This window comes from Marmota flaviventris, chromosome 5 (genome assembly GCF_047511675.1).
Source record: "Marmota flaviventris isolate mMarFla1 chromosome 5, mMarFla1.hap1, whole genome shotgun sequence".
Taxonomy (NCBI): Eukaryota; Metazoa; Chordata; class Mammalia; order Rodentia; family Sciuridae; genus Marmota; species Marmota flaviventris.
In genome coordinates, this window is record NC_092502.1 from 30,270,678 (window position 1) to 30,292,884 (window position 22,207).

General features: G+C 37.3%; 1 protein-coding gene across 1 annotated transcript in view; it reads left to right on the plus strand.

The window, feature by feature from the left end:
• LOC114082245 (uncharacterized) overlaps nucleotides 1-22,207 on the plus strand; it is a 281,118-nt gene that overhangs the window by 132,163 nt on the left and 126,748 nt on the right. The window contains exons 47-60 of the mRNA XM_071612054.1: nucleotides 90-183; nucleotides 2,056-2,154; nucleotides 2,767-2,795; nucleotides 2,890-2,962; nucleotides 5,042-5,112; nucleotides 9,390-9,483; nucleotides 11,356-11,454; nucleotides 12,067-12,095; nucleotides 12,190-12,262; nucleotides 14,343-14,413; nucleotides 18,715-18,808; nucleotides 20,686-20,784; nucleotides 21,395-21,423; nucleotides 21,518-21,590. Coding sequence (XP_071468155.1) covers nucleotides 90-183; nucleotides 2,056-2,154; nucleotides 2,767-2,795; nucleotides 2,890-2,962; nucleotides 5,042-5,112; nucleotides 9,390-9,483; nucleotides 11,356-11,454; nucleotides 12,067-12,095; nucleotides 12,190-12,262; nucleotides 14,343-14,413; nucleotides 18,715-18,808; nucleotides 20,686-20,784; nucleotides 21,395-21,423; nucleotides 21,518-21,590 — 1,027 coding nt within the window. The remainder of the gene's footprint in view (nucleotides 1-89; nucleotides 184-2,055; nucleotides 2,155-2,766; nucleotides 2,796-2,889; nucleotides 2,963-5,041; nucleotides 5,113-9,389; nucleotides 9,484-11,355; nucleotides 11,455-12,066; nucleotides 12,096-12,189; nucleotides 12,263-14,342; nucleotides 14,414-18,714; nucleotides 18,809-20,685; nucleotides 20,785-21,394; nucleotides 21,424-21,517; nucleotides 21,591-22,207) is intronic.

Here is a 22,207-nt window from a genome sequence, read left to right on the forward strand (position 1 = left end):
GGGATGATTTCAAAAATAGACTTATGGTGATGAGATAAATGTACTGATGAAATCTTTGTGCAACTCATTATTGGCATTACTTTCTCCAGAGTGTCTGTGAGAAACCTCCAGAGGTTTGGGCTTCTAGAATATCTGGTGGGTTCCATTCACGAGCAAAGAATAGAATAAATGGACATAGAGAAGGTAAGAGTCATGAATAATGTAAAATACATTGCTGAGCCTATTGCCTTCATACATGAGCACTAGTATATTATAATTGTTCAAAGAGAGTATGTATTCCCTGGTAAGGACAAAGAAATATAATGAGTCCTATGGTATTAGGTTTCTGTCACAGGCTACACTGGGGATATTGATAAAGAATCTGAATTAGGAATTGCATTTTGAGACATGCTTCCATCAAAGTAAAGTAGAAATCAGAGAGAAGAAGAGGATATGAACAGTGAGACAGGCATTAATTAATTACAGGGAATCAATGAAGGAAGAGACAGCAGCTGTGGTCAGTGGAGTCAGGGACACTCAGTTACATATGAGCAGGGAAAAGGGCAGCTTTTTGATAATCTGGGGAGCATATCTGAGTTGCCAGGTCCACAGCTGAATGAAGTGTAGAGGGAACATTCTCCAACCTTCTTCACTTAGTCACAGTTGGAATCAAATGGAGGAGTGAAGAAGGAATCCCATATTGCTAGGTTTGTTTATCCATGTATATAATTATAATGACACATAAAATCTTGCTAGTCTGTACAAAAAAATTTATTAGGCAGAAACGCCCATTAGGAGACTGGAAAGAAATAGGAATGATTACGGATTGGTCCCCAAATTCCCAGATAGCTAAAATTAAATTTGGAAAGATTATACCTTCTTCTAAACTTCCATTTGAGTGGATCATCTTAGGGAGAAACCCAGGGCTATATTCAAGTTACGGTAGAGGTATTAGATGCCAACAGCATTTACACTGGAGCTCTCAAACTGTAGTGTATGGTCAGTTGGGGTCAGGAGATTCTCGTTGTGACTCAGAAGTTCTTTCCCTCTACATTTCCTTTATGTTCTAACGTGTCTCCAGTGATCCTGGTTTGCCAACAGCATTTTTATAGAAAGGAAAAGAAAGTTCCTGTGGGACATCAAACCGAATTCTAGCAGATGCTACACACCAGAATAGAAGATGATCAAGTGCCAGGATAAATATTGCTATACCTCTGAGCTTAATTCTTAGGTAGTGGGGATAACACAAAAGACAAAAATTTAGAAATCATTTTCTCAGATAAATTTTCTATATTGGTAAGAAGCAAGGAGTTGGAGTGACCAATACAAAGAATTCATAATGGACAGAATCATGGCTCCCACAACAGAATTTTTTTTTTTTTAAAGCCAGGAGGCAATGAAAATGAGGAAGAAAATAAAGAAGTTAGCAAGGAAATTTTGGAGGGGAAAATGAGAGTAGGCAATTCATCATTTTTTAGGGTGCCTGCCTTCAGATCAAAAGTGAGATAATTGAAACAAGTTGGGACTAGAAATATCGGGGCAACCGTGCTGCACACCTACCTGGCCCCACCATGTGTGTGACATCCATAAGAGTGATTTAGATCAGTGACCTAGTGTTCTTGAACCTGCTTTTTTAAAGATAGTGATTTTTTATTAATATGGTTATAGTATTATATGATGATGATGATGACGACGACGACAATGATGATACTGATTATGATTTCAATTTTTTTATTATATTGGTGCTTTGGAATGAAACCATGTCCCTGGTGTTGCAAGAATGTACTCAATTCCTGCGCTTAATTCTGATCCCTAAATGCCTCTATTTTTGCTCTCCACCACGTTCAGAAAATATGTGATACATGTCTGGGTGTTTTATTTCACACTCATTTTTTTAAACAGAATTCGTTAAGGAATTTATTCTGCGTATACTAAGACTGTTTCTAACATGTTTATATAAAAGGCTTTGAAACACAATACTTCAGTCCTGTCTGTCAATTCTGCTTCCTTTCAGATCACAGTTTGCTGTGGATGGCCATATCTAAAATCTTTATGCTTTCTCACATTTTGTTTCAGATGCAGGACATGTATCTTTGTACAAGGGTGAAAAAGAAAACATTATATCACCTAAAACAAAGGAAGCAGGATTAGAAGAGGTGCCACGGTCCCATATGGGTATGAAAAAACACACATATATGTATTACCTGTTACTCTAAATGCATATATCTGGTCCAATTAATTCAGAAAGAAAACATTTTGATGAGAAATAATGTGTACCTTTCTGCAGATCTTGAATGAAAACTTTTGCTAATAAGACAAATGAGGTACAGGATATCAGTTATAATAAAATGGATTATACAATTCATAGGTCACTTGACATATGTGCTGCCATTTGACTAGTTCAGCTTTGACATTGAACTTCTCAGGTTTCTCTTTGCTTCTCTGAATACAGATCACTGTGGTCTCCAGATTCTGCATCTTTACATTTTTATACGTACCTTGCCTAATAATTTATGATGATTACAAAGGTGTTCTTATTATTTGAAACTTAACTACAAGTTTTAATTACTAAAGATATTTTCTCCATATTGATTTACTACATTTCAGTTTTGTCATTGTACTCAACAAAATCCACAAACACAAAACCCCCAAGCCAATGTAGCCTGTATCAATGCAAACAAAAATTATTATCACTCAGACTGAGCTCTCTACTTATTTCAAAGAGTCATGAATGTGTTTTTCTTAATATTCAGGTTTTATGGATTATATATTTCACTTGCTTTTCAGGCTCTAAGGACGTACATGCTTCCTACAAGGTAATTCATCTTCTATATTTATGTGATATTATTATCAGTATGCTGGATGTACTGTAAAATACTTACATAATATCTTCTCTCAATGCACATCAAGCCGACCATCAAAAGCAAAGATACAGATCCCCAAAAACCAAAATGGAAGAATGGAACAAAAATGCTGGAATCAGGTAACTGTTGCAGTACAGCTTCTAAGAAACTGCCTATGTTTAAACCTTGGAAATGATAGCAATCTTCTAACTCCTGATATATCCATTTTCTGACATGTGTTGGTTGGAGTTGCCCCATCGGGTCTGTGTTGGTGCTGCATCCACATTTCAAAATATTTCTGTAAATGTCTGAGGAAATGATGTTTTAAAATAACCTATATCACAGGTGTTTCTACAGTTAAACTTCATGACACCTGTTAGGTGGATTGAGGGGCTGATATTTCTTCCCACCCAAATTTTAAAAATAGGTCCAAGGGAGCAGGACTGAAATCCAGAATCCTGAGATTATGAGGAATTCTAGTTTTCTTGAAGCCAAGATGTCAAGGCCAGTCTGTGAAATACAGGAAAATCTCATTTATAAGGCAATGTGCACTCTACCCTGACATCTAGTGTGACATACATGTCTTATGTGCATCAAACATGTTTTTATGCCACTTATACCCTGACTCTGACAACTCTTGTGGTCAGTATGTAGCAAGAAATAATAAGATGTATGATCATATATACTTTAGTTTGCCCCTTGCTTCTAAAGTGAACATTTGCTGGTGAACACTCTTTCTTGAAATTTTATCTCAGAGTAGTCAATCCATATGTGCACATAGCGATGGAATTTTTGCTCATTGTTCTTTGACTTGTTGTTTGCTTGTTACATCTGTATGGTAAAAACAGAACCCAGATCCTTTTGGAGACATTCCTTCCATTCAGGCCTGCATCAACTTCATAGAGCAATTTGCATTCTCATTATTCATCTCCAATCATGAACATGCCCCTCAAGTTCACATGCCCACTGAATTGAGTTGTTTCCAGATACATATGTGCCCCTGGCATAGATGACATTCTTTGGTATGTGTATGTCCAAGCACCTTAACATTTTGAGGCATCTTTCACAGTGCAAGTCTTCCTAAATCTATCTTTAGCCTGTTTTCTACTGGCATGAACTTCTGGAAGTTTTCACCAATCCCTATATCATCAGACATATACCGTCCCCCTTAACCCTTGTCTCTGTGTCACCCTGTAGCTGTCCACATTTTCACCATTCTCTGCCTCTGCTTGATGGCCTCACTCCTCAAGTCTCCATTCATCCCTACCTCTAGAAAAGACACCATCCACGCCAAGTGTTATTGCCTCAGACACTTACCTGACACTTTATTATGGTTTTCAAATCAGTGTGTTCTAAAAGCAGAACCTGAATCCAGGACCTAGTGAACTAGACAGAGAAGGAATAATTTAAAAGCCAAGTATTTGTTACCCAGTACAATAGCGGGTAGCTAACACCAGAGAAGCAAAACCAGTTTATTTCAGGATTTAAAAGGCACCATGAGAAATCCTTCCAAAAACAGAGTGATTCTTAACAGAAGAAATGCAGGAAAAGGAAAGGAAAGGAATATGGGGTTCACTGGCAAAGGTATGACAGTGACCTCTTTTTTTCTTTCCTTTTTTTTTGTGCAGAAACCAAACCTTGTGTGCAGTGGTTCATTAAAAATTACTATTAGGAAACAGACATAGTAAACAGTGTGAGGTTTCTTCTTTCCATTGTAATTTCAATATTTTTTTATGAAAAAATATCATTTTCTTAGGAATGTTTGAATCTTTGAGATATCATATGATTGAACGTGTGACCTCTAGTGTCTCCGAAGTTGGATTAGTGAAACTACTCCCTAAATCTCTCAATAGGCCCTGGGTGAAGAGGAACTCACTTGTATTTTTCAACTTACTGGGAGGCTGTAGAAGGCAGATGTCAGGTTACCAATGTACCAGGGTATATGTAAACACTCTATCTCCAAAAACATTTAAGGCCTCGGATTTGAAGGAAGTGCTACAGTTGTTGCCAAGGATGCACATGGCTCTGGGTGCAACCACCAGGCCCACAAAACAATCAAAAAATTTCAGACAACATAAACATTCACCTAAAATTAAGCTAAACTTAAAAGTATCATTGTGGAAATAAAGTTTTATGATTATTACATTTGTAGTTGGCTAGATTTTCACTCAGTCTAATTCTTTTAAGTAATTTAAGTACATCTATGCATTCATTCCCAGATTCACCTTGGGATAGTTCATCCGAAGAGGAGAAGGAGTGGCCTGATGGCGCAGTAAATAGGCCTCAACAGGTATGTAAATGTGTCAACTGTTTGTCCCTTCTTTGCTTTGTGAAGGGACATTATGGCTGAAGAAAATGACCTCATACAATATTTACTTGGAAATCAAATATCATAATTCAATATTTAAATCTAAAGTATGTAACAGGACATAAACATGAAAATAGCTTTAGAAATCATGAAAACAGAAGCTTGAAGTAACCTTCCAGAGAAGGAAATATTTTGAATATTCTTTCAGTTATCTTCTGTGTGACCTCCTCACATGATGAGGAATAAATCTGAGACTCAGAAAGGGCCAGGTGAAAATCAGAAAATACAAAAGGGCAAGGTCTAAGGATCACATTCATGTTAAGACATCATCATTCCCAAAGGCTCAAAATTTAATTTCCCATTACCACTAATCCATACAGGTGTTAAAGATTCCATTCTCCCTTGACTCCACTATGTAAATTGAGGCAGGAAGTAAGCTTAAATTAGAAACCAAACAGTCTGTTAAAGGAATCAGATCCTTTCAGGATGTGTCCTTTCTGTTAGTGTATGAACAGAAACTTTCTAGTTCATTTACCTATCATGCAAGACATCAAGACAATCACTAAACATTTTTATCCTACCTCTGAAATGGACATTAGTCAAAATGAAGTGCTACAGTTCGTGCCAAGGATACACATCTTAGATGCAGTTATTGGAAACGTTTTAAAAATTTGGTGGTATCTTAATGTCCCCTTTTTTCCCTGTTGTCTACAGTAGTAGGAGGCGATTTTGCAATCATTTTAGTTCCAATGATATGTGTGTGTCCTTTCAGTGTCAGGTTTTTCTTTGGGATGTGTTTCGTGAGGCCATCACTCTCAGCATCAAGTTCCAAATGAGCATGTTTCACATGCTGTATTTAGACACCAGCATCTCATCAAGGAGAAAGGGGAATCTCTGAGAACAATCATAGCTTAAAGCAAAGCACACATACCATGCAAATACAATATGTATTTTATATATGGTTTCCATAATACCAAGAAAAGAACTGAAGTTCATAGGATATAACAATGTGCACCTGACTAGAAAAAGAAAACAAGCCTTAGTGACAATAAAAGTATCATGATCGATTTTAACAAGAACAGACAGTGAAAGTGGTTATGCTAAGCAGAGACTTAGGAGAAGATGGCGATGAAATTCAATAAGAATGAGAATAGGAAAGAATTTAAAATAAGAATAAAAAATGTAATCAAGGAAATAAAATGAGAAATGATTGAAAATATCTTGGAAAATCAGATATATTATGAAAAAAGAAATAATTTGGCAAACTCAAAGAAATAGCAGACCAAAAAAAAAAAAAAAGGCACAAATAAAACCATGGAAATCTTTACAATTCCCTGAAATTTATGTAACTAAAATGGAGACACTTCTGTCCAGAATTTCTAATTTTGGAAAGCTAAAGCATTTTATGGTTTTCTTGATGTAAATATTGCCCGTCAGTTTCCTTATCTGCTCTAGGTCGAAAAGGTCTGCCTCTGCTCCTTGCTCTCCCGCACCTCCCAAGAATGCTGAGGGAACATTGAAAGTTGCAGAGGAAATGCCCTCTCAGTATTAGTTTGTGTACTCAGAGACATGGGCCTATATAATGTAGAAATTGCCTATTAAACCCTGTGGGCATGGAGGCTGGAGACTAATCTGTAGTGCAGACTCCAGTTCTGGAATTCTGTACTCAGTGGTCCCGTACTGTGCATGATTCCAAGTCACTGAGGCCTTTTCCTACAACCTCTTGGAGCATGAGAGACATGGCCTGGTTTCAGAATCTGTGACATCTTCTGAGAACTCAGTGAAAATACCGTTCTCCCTGATCCTGCCCCAGCACTTCTGGAGTCTTCTGTCCCTTGAATTCTCAACTAGCAGTTCTTGCTCACTATCATTACTCCCAAAGCACCAGTTTGAAAGACACAGTGCCTCTGTGAACCTCTACTCTATGGACCATTCACAGCAGCAACACATCTCTTCCTGATGAGAGCTTTCAGCACATGCCTGTCACTCACTATCCTGAGCCCATTTGATGAGTAACCATCTAAACTTCTGGGAGAATACCTGGCTACTGAATCACGGAGGTGTAAGGGATACAGTGGTTCCTGATGAGACACCACTGAGAGCCCATGTCCTCAGGGCAATATTGTAATTCTTAAGAGGGTGCCTTTGACTGTCTGTGTGATGTGAATAGGGGGGTAGGTATTCTAAATTATTCTCAGCAGAGTGGGTTGACCATGCCTAGTATTCATTTCATGTTTATGGTACTGCAGGCTGCCCTTTGTCTGCCAGACTTACTCTTGGTCCTTGCTGTCACAGAGCTGACAGCACCATGATGCCATGACAGTGCCATGAACTACTTAACATAGACTATAGGGCCATGCTCTAAGTGTCCAGCTCTCTCAGCAGCTCTATGTCTGTGTTTCTCTCCTGTCCCACCTTGATTATGGTTATGGATACCTCCAAACCACTGTTTTTTTTGCCAAATTCAGTCTATGAAAAGTTAGGAAGAAACTGGGTAATTTTTTATGGATATCCCAGGTAGAAAGCCGCGATAAAGTAACAGGAGAGGAGAGGCTCCTAAACACATCCTCAGATTCTGCCTGGAATCCGATCTGCCTGGAATCAGTTTTCTTGACATCTCAGGGAAAAGAAGTCTCACCATGGTGAAAAGGTTGTATTTGGCCTTTGAATAATCTACATAAGTTTTCTACTTTTTTGCTTTAAAATATCATCCTTGTATAATCTTAGGGATTTTGATGTTACAAGTGTTATATTTTAGAATTTTAAGGCAAGGTTTTTTATGCTATGTGAGGACTCTTTTTGACATGATGGTGTAACATGAAAAACTAGTTTGCTCAAATTCAGTGTCAAGTTTCTAGGTGTTTATTTATCCATTTTTGTGTTCATGTGCCTCTGGGCTCATTTCATATCTTTCTGATGGTGATAGAAACCACTGTAAATATTGAAGTTCCAGTGTCTCTTGTGTATAGAGAATCATTGTAAATTGGGAATCAGAACAAGGATTGGGAATCCTGGTTCACATAGTGTTCATATTCCTACTCTTCTGATGACTCTCCATACTACTTTTCAGATGGGAAGTCCTGATTTTCGGTCTCACAGTGTATGGTTGTACATTTTTACCGACATCCTCTCCAGCACTTATTATTTAAAGCCTTGATGAATGCCTATCTGGCTGGCATGAGCTGAAATATCAATGGAGTTTTGGATGGTATTTCCCTGAATGCTAGATATTTTTTTATGTATTTATAGTGATCTTGTATATGTTGTTTTGAGAACTGTCTATCTCTTGCTTTTCTCCATTTCCTAATTGGATGGGTGAGATTCTCCTCAGCTCACCAGTGAGAATATTTTTCTCTCATAGCCAGCTAGTTTTCCCTACCCCAGCTTTACCCTATTTCTTCTATGAATGCATTTCCTCTTTGAGAATCTTAATATTTCTTGGTTTCATCTGGTCACAGTTTCTCCATTGTGTCACTCCTGTTTTCCCACAGCTGCTCTTTTGTAGCAAGCAGCTATGCACCAGTTCAAATGACTCCCACCTCTGCAAATAGTCAGCTTTTAAGACATATGGGAGTCACCTTTATCTTTTGAAATACCTCTTAACTTTCTTCTTCAATGGAAATGTTGCATATTCTACCCAAGTTGGGTGTGTTGTTATGTTCATGTGAAATACAGACACATTTCCTCACTATACTGTACTTTGTTAAAATAAGTTTTGACTTGGTAAATATTTTGCTGAAATACATTAACTTTTGGAAGTCTCTGATGAATAGATGAAGCACGAACAACCATTTCCCATTCCTACACAAGGTGACAGAATTGAAACTCTCATCTTACTAAGTATCGTACTTTCAGAATTAAATATTGACCATTCAGGTCATAAAATTTGAATGCTCTAGAACATCAAGGGCCATTCTCAAAAGACTTTCTACAGGATTCTTAGAACTGCTGGAAGTGCAAAGTTGACTGATTAAATGCTGATGCTAGTTTTTTAGGGGTGTATGAACGTCAGTTTGTATATTCTGAGGGAATAGGTTTCCTATGTCCCACATCCTGGTTTTATCCAATCAGTAGCCACAATGATATAAGAGCTCACTTAATCTGACGTGATTTAGACTTGAAACTAGTGAATACATTCTTGCTTATAATGCACTCATCTAATTTCCAATTGGGATGATTTCAAAAATAGACTTATGGTGATGAGATAAATGTACTGATGAAATCTTTGTGCAACTCATTATTGGCATTACTTTCTCCAGAGTGTCTGTGAGAAACCTCCAGAGGTTTGGGCTTCTAGAATATCTGGTGGGTTCCATTCACGAGCAAAGAATAGAATAAATGGACATAGAGAAGGTAAGAGTCATGAATAATGTAAAATACATTGCTGAGCCTATTGCCTTCATACATGAGCACTAGTATATTATAATTGTTCAAAGAGAGTATGTATTCCCTGGTAAGGACAAAGAAATATAATGAGTCCTATGGTATTAGGTTTCTGTCACAGGCTACACTGGGGATATTGATAAAGAATCTGAATTAGGAATTGCATTTTGAGACATGCTTCCATCAAAGTAAAGTAGAAATCAGAGAGAAGAAGAGGATATGAACAGTGAGACAGGCATTAATTAATTACAGGGAATCAATGAAGGAAGAGACAGCAGCTGTGGTCAGTGGAGTCAGGGACACTCAGTTACATATGAGCAGGGAAAAGGGCAGCTTTTTGATAATCTGGGGAGCATATCTGAGTTGCCAGGTCCACAGCTGAATGAAGTGTAGAGGGAACATTCTCCAACCTTCTTCACTTAGTCACAGTTGGAATCAAATGGAGGAGTGAAGAAGGAATCCCATATTGCTAGGTTTGTTTATCCATGTATATAATTATAATGACACATAAAATCTTGCTAGTCTGTACAAAAAAATTTATTAGGCAGAAACGCCCATTAGGAGACTGGAAAGAAATAGGAATGATTACGGATTGGTCCCCAAATTCCCAGATAGCTAAAATTAAATTTGGAAAGATTATACCTTCTTCTAAACTTCCATTTGAGTGGATCATCTTAGGGAGAAACCCAGGGCTATATTCAAGTTACGGTAGAGGTATTAGATGCCAACAGCATTTACACTGGAGCTCTCAAACTGTAGTGTATGGTCAGTTGGGGTCAGGAGATTCTCGTTGTGACTCAGAAGTTCTTTCCCTCTACATTTCCTTTATGTTCTAACGTGTCTCCAGTGATCCTGGTTTGCCAACAGCATTTTTATAGAAAGGAAAAGAAAGTTCCTGTGGGACATCAAACCGAATTCTAGCAGATGCTACACACCAGAATAGAAGATGATCAAGTGCCAGGATAAATATTGCTATACCTCTGAGCTTAATTCTTAGGTAGTGGGGATAACACAAAAGACAAAAATTTAGAAATCATTTTCTCAGATAAATTTTCTATATTGGTAAGAAGCAAGGAGTTGGAGTGACCAATACAAAGAATTCATAATGGACAGAATCATGGCTCCCACAACAGAATTTTTTTTTTTTTAAAGCCAGGAGGCAATGAAAATGAGGAAGAAAATAAAGAAGTTAGCAAGGAAATTTTGGAGGGGAAAATGAGAGTAGGCAATTCATCATTTTTTAGGGTGCCTGCCTTCAGATCAAAAGTGAGATAATTGAAACAAGTTGGGACTAGAAATATCGGGGCAACCGTGCTGCACACCTACCTGGCCCCACCATGTGTGTGACATCCATAAGAGTGATTTAGATCAGTGACCTAGTGTTCTTGAACCTGCTTTTTTAAAGATAGTGATTTTTTATTAATATGGTTATAGTATTATATGATGATGATGATGACAACGACGACAATGATGATACTGATTATGATTTCAATTTTTTTATTATATTGGTGCTTTGGAATGAAACCATGTCCCTGGTGTTGCAAGAATGTACTCAATTCCTGCGCTTAATTCTGATCCCTAAATGCCTCTATTTTTGCTCTCCACCACGTTCAGAAAATATGTGATACATGTCTGGGTGTTTTATTTCACACTCATTTTTTTAAACAGAATTCGTTAAGGAATTTATTCTGCGTATACTAAGACTGTTTCTAACATGTTTATATAAAAGGCTTTGAAACACAATACTTCAGTCCTGTCTGTCAATTCTGCTTCCTTTCAGATCACAGTTTGCTGTGGATGGCCATATCTAAAATCTTTATGCTTTCTCACATTTTGTTTCAGATGCAGGACATGTATCTTTGTACAAGGGTGAAAAAGAAAACATTATATCACCTAAAACAAAGGAAGCAGGATTAGAAGAGGTGCCACGGTCCCATATGGGTATGAAAAAACACACATATATGTATTACCTGTTACTCTAAATGCATATATCTGGTCCAATTAATTCAGAAAGAAAACATTTTGATGAGAAATAATGTGTACCTTTCTGCAGATCTTGAATGAAAACTTTTGCTAATAAGACAAATGAGGTACAGGATATCAGTTATAATAAAATGGATTATACAATTCATAGGTCACTTGACATATGTGCTGCCATTTGACTAGTTCAGCTTTGACATTGAACTTCTCAGGTTTCTCTTTGCTTCTCTGAATACAGATCACTGTGGTCTCCAGATTCTGCATCTTTACATTTTTATACGTACCTTGCCTAATAATTTATGATGATTACAAAGGTGTTCTTATTATTTGAAACTTAACTACAAGTTTTAATTACTAAAGATATTTTCTCCATATTGATTTACTACATTTCAGTTTTGTCATTGTACTCAACAAAATCCACAAACACAAAACCCCCAAGCCAATGTAGCCTGTATCAATGCAAACAAAAATTATTATCACTCAGACTGAGCTCTCTACTTATTTCAAAGAGTCATGAATGTGTTTTTCTTAATATTCAGGTTTTATGGATTATATATTTCACTTGCTTTTCAGGCTCTAAGGACGTACATGCTTCCTACAAGGTAATTCATCTTCTATATTTATGTGATATTATTATCAGTATGCTGGATGTACTGTAAAATACTTACATAATATCTTCTCTCAATGCACATCAAGCCGACCATCAAAAGCAAAGATACAGATCCCCAAAAACCAAAATGGAAGAATGGAACAAAAATGCTGGAATCAGGTAACTGTTGCAGTACAGCTTCTAAGAAACTGCCTATGTTTAAACCTTGGAAATGATAGCAATCTTCTAACTCCTGATATATCCATTTTCTGACATGTGTTGGTTGGAGTTGCCCCATCGGGTCTGTGTTGGTGCTGCATCCACATTTCAAAATATTTCTGTAAATGTCTGAGGAAATGATGTTTTAAAATAACCTATATCACAGGTGTTTCTACAGTTAAACTTCATGACACCTGTTAGGTGGATTGAGGGGCTGATATTTCTTCCCACCCAAATTTTAAAAATAGGTCCAAGGGAGCAGGACTGAAATCCAGAATCCTGAGATTATGAGGAATTCTAGTTTTCTTGAAGCCAAGATGTCAAGGCCAGTCTGTGAAATACAGGAAAATCTCATTTATAAGGCAATGTGCACTCTACCCTGACATCTAGTGTGACATACATGTCTTATGTGCATCAAACATGTTTTTATGCCACTTATACCCTGACTCTGACAACTCTTGTGGTCAGTATGTAGCAAGAAATAATAAGATGTATGATCATATATACTTTAGTTTACCCCTTGCTTCTAAAGTGAACATTTGCTGGTGAACACTCTTTCTTGAAATTTTATCTCAGAGTAGTCAATCCATATGTGCACATAGCGATGGAATTTTTGCTCATTGTTCTTTGACTTGTTGTTTGCTTGTTACATCTGTATGGTAAAAACAGAACCCAGATCCTTTTGGAGACATTCCTTCCATTCAGGCCTGCATCAACTTCATAGAGCAATTTGCATTCTCATTATTCATCTCCAATCATGAACATGCCCCTCAAGTTCACATGCCCACTGAATTGAGTTGTTTCCAGATACATATGTGCCCCTGGCATAGATGACATTCTTTGGTATGTGTATGTCCAAGCACCTTAACATTTTGAGGCATCTTTCACAGTGCAAGTCTTCCTAAATCTATCTTTAGCCTGTTTTCTACTGGCATGAACTTCTGGAAGTTTTCACCAATCCCTATATCATCAGACATATACCGTCCCCCTTAACCCTTGTCTCTGTGTCACCCTGTAGCTGTCCACATTTTCACCATTCTCTGCCTCTGCTTGATGGCCTCACTCCTCAAGTCTCCATTCATCCCTACCTCTAGAAAAGACACCATCCACGCCAAGTGTTATTGCCTCAGACACTTACCTGACACTTTATTATGGTTTTCAAATCAGTGTGTTCTAAAAGCAGAACCTGAATCCAGGACCTAGTGAACTAGACAGAGAAGGAATAATTTAAAAGCCAAGTATTTGTTACCCAGTACAATAGCGGGTAGCTAACACCAGAGAAGCAAAACCAGTTTATTTCAGGATTTAAAAGGCACCATGAGAAATCCTTCCAAAAACAGAGTGATTCTTAACAGAAGAAATGCAGGAAAAGGAAAGGAAAGGAATATGGGGTTCACTGGCAAAGGTATGACAGTGACCTCTTTTTTTCTTTCCTTTTTTTTTTGTGCAGAAACCAAACCTTGTGTGCAGTGGTTCATTAAAAATTACTATTAGGAAACAGACATAGTAAACAGTGTGAGGTTTCTTCTTTCCATTGTAATTTCAATATTTTTTTATGAAAAAATATCATTTTCTTAGGAATGTTTGAATCTTTGAGATATCATATGATTGAACGTGTGACCTCTAGTGTCTCCGAAGTTGGATTAGTGAAACTACTCCCTAAATCTCTCAATAGGCCCTGGGTGAAGAGGAACTCACTTGTATTTTTCAACTTACTGGGAGGCTGTAGAAGGCAGATGTCAGGTTACCAATGTACCAGGGTATATGTAAACACTCTATCTCCAAAAACATTTAAGGCCTCGGATTTGAAGGAAGTGCTACAGTTGTTGCCAAGGATGCACATGGCTCTGGGTGCAACCACCAGGCCCACAAAACAATCAAAAAATTTCAGACAACATAAACATTCACCTAAAATTAAGCTAAACTTAAAAGTATCATTGTGGAAATAAAGTTTTATGATTATTACATTTGTAGTTGGCTAGATTTTCACTCAGTCTAATTCTTTTAAGTAATTTAAGTACATCTATGCATTCATTCCCAGATTCACCTTGGGATAGTTCATCCGAAGAGGAGAAGGAGTGGCCTGATGGCGCAGTAAATAGGCCTCAACAGGTATGTAAATGTGTCAACTGTTTGTCCCTTCTTTGCTTTGTGAAGGGACATTATGGCTGAAGAAAATGACCTCATACAATATTTACTTGGAAATCAAATATCATAATTCAATATTTAAATCTAAAGTATGTAACAGGACATAAACATGAAAATAGCTTTAGAAATCATGAAAACAGAAGCTTGAAGTAACCTTCCAGAGAAGGAAATATTTTGAATATTCTTTCAGTTATCTTCTGTGTGACCTCCTCACATGATGAGGAATAAATCTGAGACTCAGAAAGGGCCAGGTGAAAATCAGAAAATACAAAAGGGCAAGGTCTAAGGATCACATTCATGTTAAGACATCATCATTCCCAAAGGCTCAAAATTTAATTTCCCATTACCACTAATCCATACAGGTGTTAAAGATTCCATTCTCCCTTGACTCCACTATGTAAATTGAGGCAGGAAGTAAGCTTAAATTAGAAACCAAACAGTCTGTTAAAGGAATCAGATCCTTTCAGGATGTGTCCTTTCTGTTAGTGTATGAACAGAAACTTTCTAGTTCATTTACCTATCATGCAAGACATCAAGACAATCACTAAACATTTTTATCCTACCTCTGAAATGGACATTAGTCAAAATGAAGTGCTACAGTTCGTGCCAAGGATACACATCTTAGATGCAGTTATTGGAAACGTTTTAAAAATTTGGTGGTATCTTAATGTCCCCTTTTTTCCCTGTTGTCTACAGTAGTAGGAGGCGATTTTGCAATCATTTTAGTTCTAATGATATGTGTGTGTCCTTTCAGTGTCAGGTTTTTCTTTGGGATGTGTTTCGTGAGGCCATCACTCTCAGCATCAAGTTCCAAATGAGCATGTTTCACATGCTGTATTTAGACACCAGCATCTCATCAAGGAGAAAGGGGAATCTCTGAGAACAATCATAGCTTAAAGCAAAGCACACATACCATGCAAATACAATATGTATTTTATATATGGTTTCCATAATACCAAGAAAAGAACTGAAGTTCATAGGATATAACAATGTGCACCTGACTAGAAAAAGAAAACAAGCCTTAGTGACAATAAAAGTATCATGATCGATTTTAACAAGAACAGACAGTGAAAGTGGTTATGCTAAGCAGAGACTTAGGAGAAGATGGCGATGAAATTCAATAAGAATGAGAATAGGAAAGAATTTAAAATAAGAATAAAAAATGTAATCAAGGAAATAAAATGAGAAATGATTGAAAATATCTTGGAAAATCAGATATATTATGAAAAAAGAAATAATTTGGCAAACTCAAAGAAATAGCAGACCAAAAAAAAAAAAAAAGGCACAAATAAAACCATGGAAATCTTTACAATTCCCTGAAATTTATGTAACTAAAATGGAGACACTTCTGTCCAGAATTTCTAATTTTGGAAAGCTAAAGCATTTTATGGTTTTCTTGATGTAAATATTGCCCGTCAGTTTCCTTATCTGCTCTGGGTCGAAAAGGTCTGCCTCTGCTCCTTGCTCTCCCGCACCTCCCAAGAATGCTGAGGGAACATTGAAAGTTGCAGAGGAAATGCACTCTCAGTATTAGTTTGTGTACTCAGAGACATGGGCCTATATAATGTAGAAATTGCCTATTAAACCCTGTGGGCATGGAGGCTGGAGACTAATCTGTAGTGCAGACTCCAGTTCTGGAATTCTATACTCAGTGGTCCCGTACTGTGCATGATTCCAAGTCACTGAGGCCTTTTCCTACAACCTCTTGGAGCATGAGAGACATGGCCTGGTTTCAGAATCTGTGACATCTTCTGAGAACTCAGTGAAAATACCGTTCTCCCTGATCCTGCCCCAGCACTTCTGGAGTCTTCTGTCCCTTGAATTCTCAACTAGCAGTTCTTGCTCACTATCATTACTCCCAAAGCACCAGTTTGAAAGACACAGTGCCTCTGTGAACCTCTACTCTATGGACCATTCACAGCAGCAACACATCTCTTCCTGATGAGAGCTTTCAGCACATGCCTGTCACTCACTATCCTGAGCCCATTTGATGAGTAACCATCTAAACTTCTGGGAGAATACCTGGCTACTGAATCACGGAGGTGTAAGGGATACAGTGGTTCCTGATGAGACACCACTGAGAGCCCATGTCCTCAGGGCAATATTGTAATTCTTAAGAGGGTGCCTTTGACTGTCTGTGTGATGTGAATAGGGGGGTAGGTATTCTAAATTATTCTCAGCAGAGTGGGTTGACCATGCCTAGTATTCATTTCATGTTTATGGTACTGCAGGCTGCCCTTTGTCTGCCAGACTTACTCTTGGTCCTTGCTGTCACAGAGCTGACAGCACCATGATGCCATGACAGTGCCATGAACTACTTTTCTTAACATAGACTATAGGGCCATGCTCTAAGTGTCCAGCTCTCTCAGCAGCTCTATGTCTGTGTTTCTCTCCTGTCCCACCTTGATTATGGTTATGGATACCTCCAAACCACTGTTTTTGTGCCAAATTCAGTCTTTGAAAAGTTAGGAAGAAACTGGGTAATTTTTTATGGATATCCCAGGTAGAAAGCCGCGATAAAGTAACAGGAGAGGAGAGGCTCCTAAACACATCCTCAGATTCTGCCTGGAATCCGATCTGCCTGGAATCAGTTTTCTTGACATCTCAGGGAAAAGAAGTCTCACCATGGTGAAAAGGTTGTATTTGGCCTTTGAATAATCTACATAAGTTTTCTACTTTTTTGCTTTAATAATCATCCTTGTATAATCTTAGGGATTTTGATGTTACAAGTTTTATATTTTAGAATTTTTTAGGACAGTGGTTTTATATGCTATATGAGGACTCTTTTTGACATGATGGTGTATCATGAAAAACTAGTTTGCTCAAATTCAGTGTCAAGTTTCTAGGTGTTTATTATCCATTTTTGTGTTGATGTGCATCTGGGCTCATTCATGTCTTTCTAATGGTGATAGAAACCACTGTAAATATTGAAGTTCCAGTGTCTCTTGTGTACACAGAATCATTGTAAATTGGGAATAAGAAGAAGGCTTGGGAAACCTGGGCACATGGTGTTCATATTCCTAGTCTTCTGCTGATTCTCCATACTACTTTTCAGATGGGAAGTCCTGATTTTCGGTCTCACAGTGTATCTTTGTACATTTTTACCCACATCCTCTCCAGCACTTATTATTTGAAGTCTTGATGAATGCCTAACTGGCTGGCATGAGCTGAAATATCAATGGACCTTTGGATGGTATTTCCCTGAATGCTAGATATTTTTTTTTTTTCATGTAGTTATAGTGAACTTGTATTTGTTGTTTTGAGAACTGTCTATCTCTTGCTTTTCTCCATTTCCTAATTGGATGGGTGAGATTCTCCTCAGATCACCACTCAGAATATTCCTCTATCATAGCCAGCTAGTTTTCCCTACCCTGGCTTTATCCTATTTCTTCCATGAATGCATTTCCTCTTTGAGTATCTTAATATTTCTTGGTTTCATCTGGTCACAGGCTCTCCATTGTGTCACTCCTGTGTTTTCCTCAGCTTCTCTTTTTTAGCAAGCAGCTATGCACCAGTTCAAATGACTCCCACCTCTGCAAATAGTCAGCTTTTAAGACATGGGCGTCACCTTTATCTTTTGAAATACCTCTTAACTTTCTTCTTCAATGGAAGTGTTGCATATTCTACCCAAGTCGTGTGTGGAACTTTTATGTTCATGTTAAACACAGACGTTTTCCTCACTATATTTTACATTTTAAAGTAATAAGTTTTGACTTGGTAAATATTTTGCTGAAATACATTAAATTTTGGAAGTCTCTGATTAATCAAATGAAGCAAGAACAACAGTTTCCCATTCCTACACAAGGTGACAGAATTAAAACTCTCATCTTCCCAAGTATCGTACTTTCAGAATAAAATATTGACCGTTCCGGGTATAAAATTTGAATGCTCTAGAACATCAAGGGCCATTCTCAAAAGACTTTCAAAGAAGAATTCTACAGCATTCTTAGAAATGCTGGAAGTGCAAAGTTGACTGATTAAATGCTGATGCTAGTTTTGGGGGTATATGAATGTCAGTGTGTATATTCTGAGGGATCAGGGTTCCTATGTCCCTCATCCTGCTTTTATCCAATCAGTAGCCAGAAGGATATAAGAGCTCACTTAATCTGAGGTGCCTAAGACAGTGAAACTAATGAATACATTCTTGCTTAAAATGCACTCATCTAATTTCCAATTCGGATGATTTAAAAAATAGACATATGGTGATGAGATAAATGTACTGATGAAATCTTTGTGCAACTCATTATTGGCATTACTTTCTCCAGAGTGTCTGTGAGAAACCTCCAGAGGTTTGTGCTTCTAGCATATCTGGTGAGTCCCATTCAGGAGCAAAGAATAGAATAAATGGACATAGAGAAGGTAAGAGTCATGAATAATGCACAATACATTGCGGAGCCTATTGCCTTCATACATGAGCACTAGTATATTATAATGGTTCAAGGAGAGTATGTATTACCTGATAAGGACAAAGAAATATAATGAGTCCTATGGTATTAGGTTTCTGTCACAGGCTACACTGGGGATATTGCTAAAGCATCTGAATTAGGAATTGCATTTTGAGACATGCTTCCATCAAAGTAAAGTAGAAATCAGAGAGAAGAGGAGGCTATGAACAGTGAGACAGGCATTAATTAATTACAGGGAATCAATGAAGAAAGAGGCAGCAGCTGTAGTCAGTGGAGTCAAGGACACTCAGTTACATATGAGCAGGGAAAAGGGCAGCTTTTTGATAATCTGGGGAGCATATCTGAGTTGCCAGGTCCAAAGCTGAATGAAGTGTAGAGTGAAATTTTTCCAACCTTCTTAACTTAGTCACAGTTGGAATCAAATGTAGAAGTGAAGAAGGAATCCCATATTGCTAGGTTTTTTTATCCATGTATACAATATAATCACACATAAAATCTTGCTAGTCTGTACAAAAATTTTAAAGAGCAGAAACGCCAATTAGGAGAGTGGAAAGAAATAGGAATGATTACGGATTGGTCCCCAAATTCCCAGATAGATAAAATTAAATTTGGAAAGATTATACCTCCTTCTAAACTTCCATTTGAGTGGATCATCTTAGGGAGAATCCCAGGGCTATGTTCAAGTTAAGGTAGAGGTGTTGGATGCCAACAGCATTTACACTGGAGCTCTCAAACTGTAGTGTATGGTCAGTTGGGGCCAGGAGATTCTCGTTGTGACTCAGAAGTTCTTTCCCTCTACATTTCCTTTATGTTCTAACGTGTCTCCAGTGATCCTGGTTTGCCAACAGCATTTTTATAGAAAGGAAAAGAAAGTTCCTGTGGGACATCAAACCGAATTCTAGCAGATGCTACACACCAGAATAGAAGATGATCAAGTGCCAGGATAAATATTGCTATACCTCTGAGCTTAATTCTTAGGTAGTGGGGATAACACAAAAGACAAAAATTTAGAAATCATTTTCTCAGATAAATTTTCTATATTGGTAAGAAGCAAGGAGTTGGAGTGACCAATACAAAGAATTCATAATGGACAGAATCATGGGTCCCACAACAGAATTTTTTTTTTTTTTTTTTTTAAAGCCAGGAGGCAATGAAAATGAGGAAGAAAATAAAGAAGTTAGCAAGGAAATTTTGGAGGGGAAAATGAGAGTAGGCAATTCATCATTTTTTAGGGTGCCTGCCTTCAGATCAAAAGTGAGATAATTGAAACAAGTTGGGACTAGAAATATCGGGGCAACCGTGCTGCACACCTACCTGGCCCCACCATGTGTGTGACATCCATAAGAGTGATTTAGATCAGTGACCTAGTGTTCTTGAACCTGCTTTTTTAAAGATAGTGATTTTTTATTAATATGGTTATAGTATTATATGATGATGATGATGATGACGACGACAATGATGATACTGATTATGATTTCAATTTTTTTATTATATTGGTGCTTTGGAATGAAACCATGTCCCTGGTGTTGCAAGAATGTACTCAATTCCTGCGCTTAATTCTGATCCCTAAATGCCTCTATTTTTGCTCTCCACCACGTTCAGAAAATATGTGATACATGTCTGGGTGTTTTATTTCACACTCATTTTTTTAAACAGAATTCGTTAAGGAATTTATTCTGCGTATACTAAGACTGTTTCTAACATGTTTATATAAAAGGCTTTGAAACACAATACTTCAGTCCTGTCTGTCAATTCTGCTTCCTTTCAGATCACAGTTTGCTGTGGATGGCCATATCTAAAATCTTTATGCTTTCTCACATTTTGTTTCAGATGCAGGACATGTATCTTTGTACAAGGGTGAAAAAGAAAACATTATATCACCTAAAACAAAGGAAGCAGGATTAGAAGAGGTGCCACGGTCCCATATGGGTATGAAAAAACACACATATATGTATTACCTGTTACTCTAAATGCATATATCTGGTCCAATTAATTCAGAAAGAAAACATTTTGATGAGAAATAATGTGTACCTTTCTGCAGATCTTGAATGAAAACTTTTGCTAATAAGACAAATGAGGTACAGGATATCAGTTATAATAAAATGGATTATACAATTCATAGGTCACTTGACATATGTGCTGCCATTTGACTAGTTCAGCTTTGACATTGAACTTCTCAGGTTTCTCTTTGCTTCTCTGAATACAGATCACTGTGGTCTCCAGATTCTGCATCTTTACATTTTTATACGTACCTTGCCTAATTATTTATGATGATTACAAAGGTGTTCTTATTATTTGAAACTTAACTACAAGTTTTAATTACTAAAGATATTTTCTCCATATTGATTTACTACATTTCAGTTTTGTCATTGTACTCAACAAAATCCACAAACACAAAACCCCCAAGCCAATGTAGCCTGTATCAATGCAAACAAAAATTATTATCACTCAGACTGAGCTCTCTACTTATTTCAAAGAGTCATGAATGTGTTTTTCTTAATATTCAGGTTTTGGATTATATATTTCACTTGCTTTTCAGGCTCTAAGGACGTACATGCTTCCTACAAGGTAATTCATCTTCTATATTTATGTGATATTATTATCAGTATGCTGGATGTACTGTAAAATACTTACATAATATCTTCTCTCAATGCACATCAAGCCGACCATCAAAAGCAAAGATACAGATCCCCAAAAACCAAAATGGAAGAATGGAACAAAAATGCTGGAATCAGGTAACTGTTGCAGTACAGCTTCTAAGAAACTGCCTATGTTTAAACCTTGGAAATGATAGCAATCTTCTAACTCCTGATATATCCATTTTCTGACATGTGTTGGTTGGAGTTGCCCCATCGGGTCTGTGTTGGTGCTGCATCCACATTTCAAAATATTTCTGTAAATGTCTGAGGAAATGATGTTTTAAAATAACCTATATCACAGGTGTTTCTACAATTAAACTTCATGACACCTGTTAGGTGGATTGAGGGGCTGATATTTCTTCCCACCCAAATTTTAAAAATAGGTCCAAGGGAGCAGGACTGAAATCCAGAATCCTGAGATTATGAGGAATTCTAGTTTTCTTGAAGCCAAGATGTCAAGGCCAGTCTGTGAAATACAGGAAAATCTCATTTATAAGGCAATGTGCACTCTACCCCGACATCTAGTGTGACATACATGTCTTATTTGCATCAAACATGTTTTTATGCCACTTATACCCTGACTCTGACAACTCTTGTGGTCAGTATGTAGCAAGAAATAATAAGATGTATGATCATATATACTTTAGTTTACCCCTTGCTTCTAAAGTGAACATTTGCTGGTGAACACTCTTTCTTGAAATTTTATCTCAGAG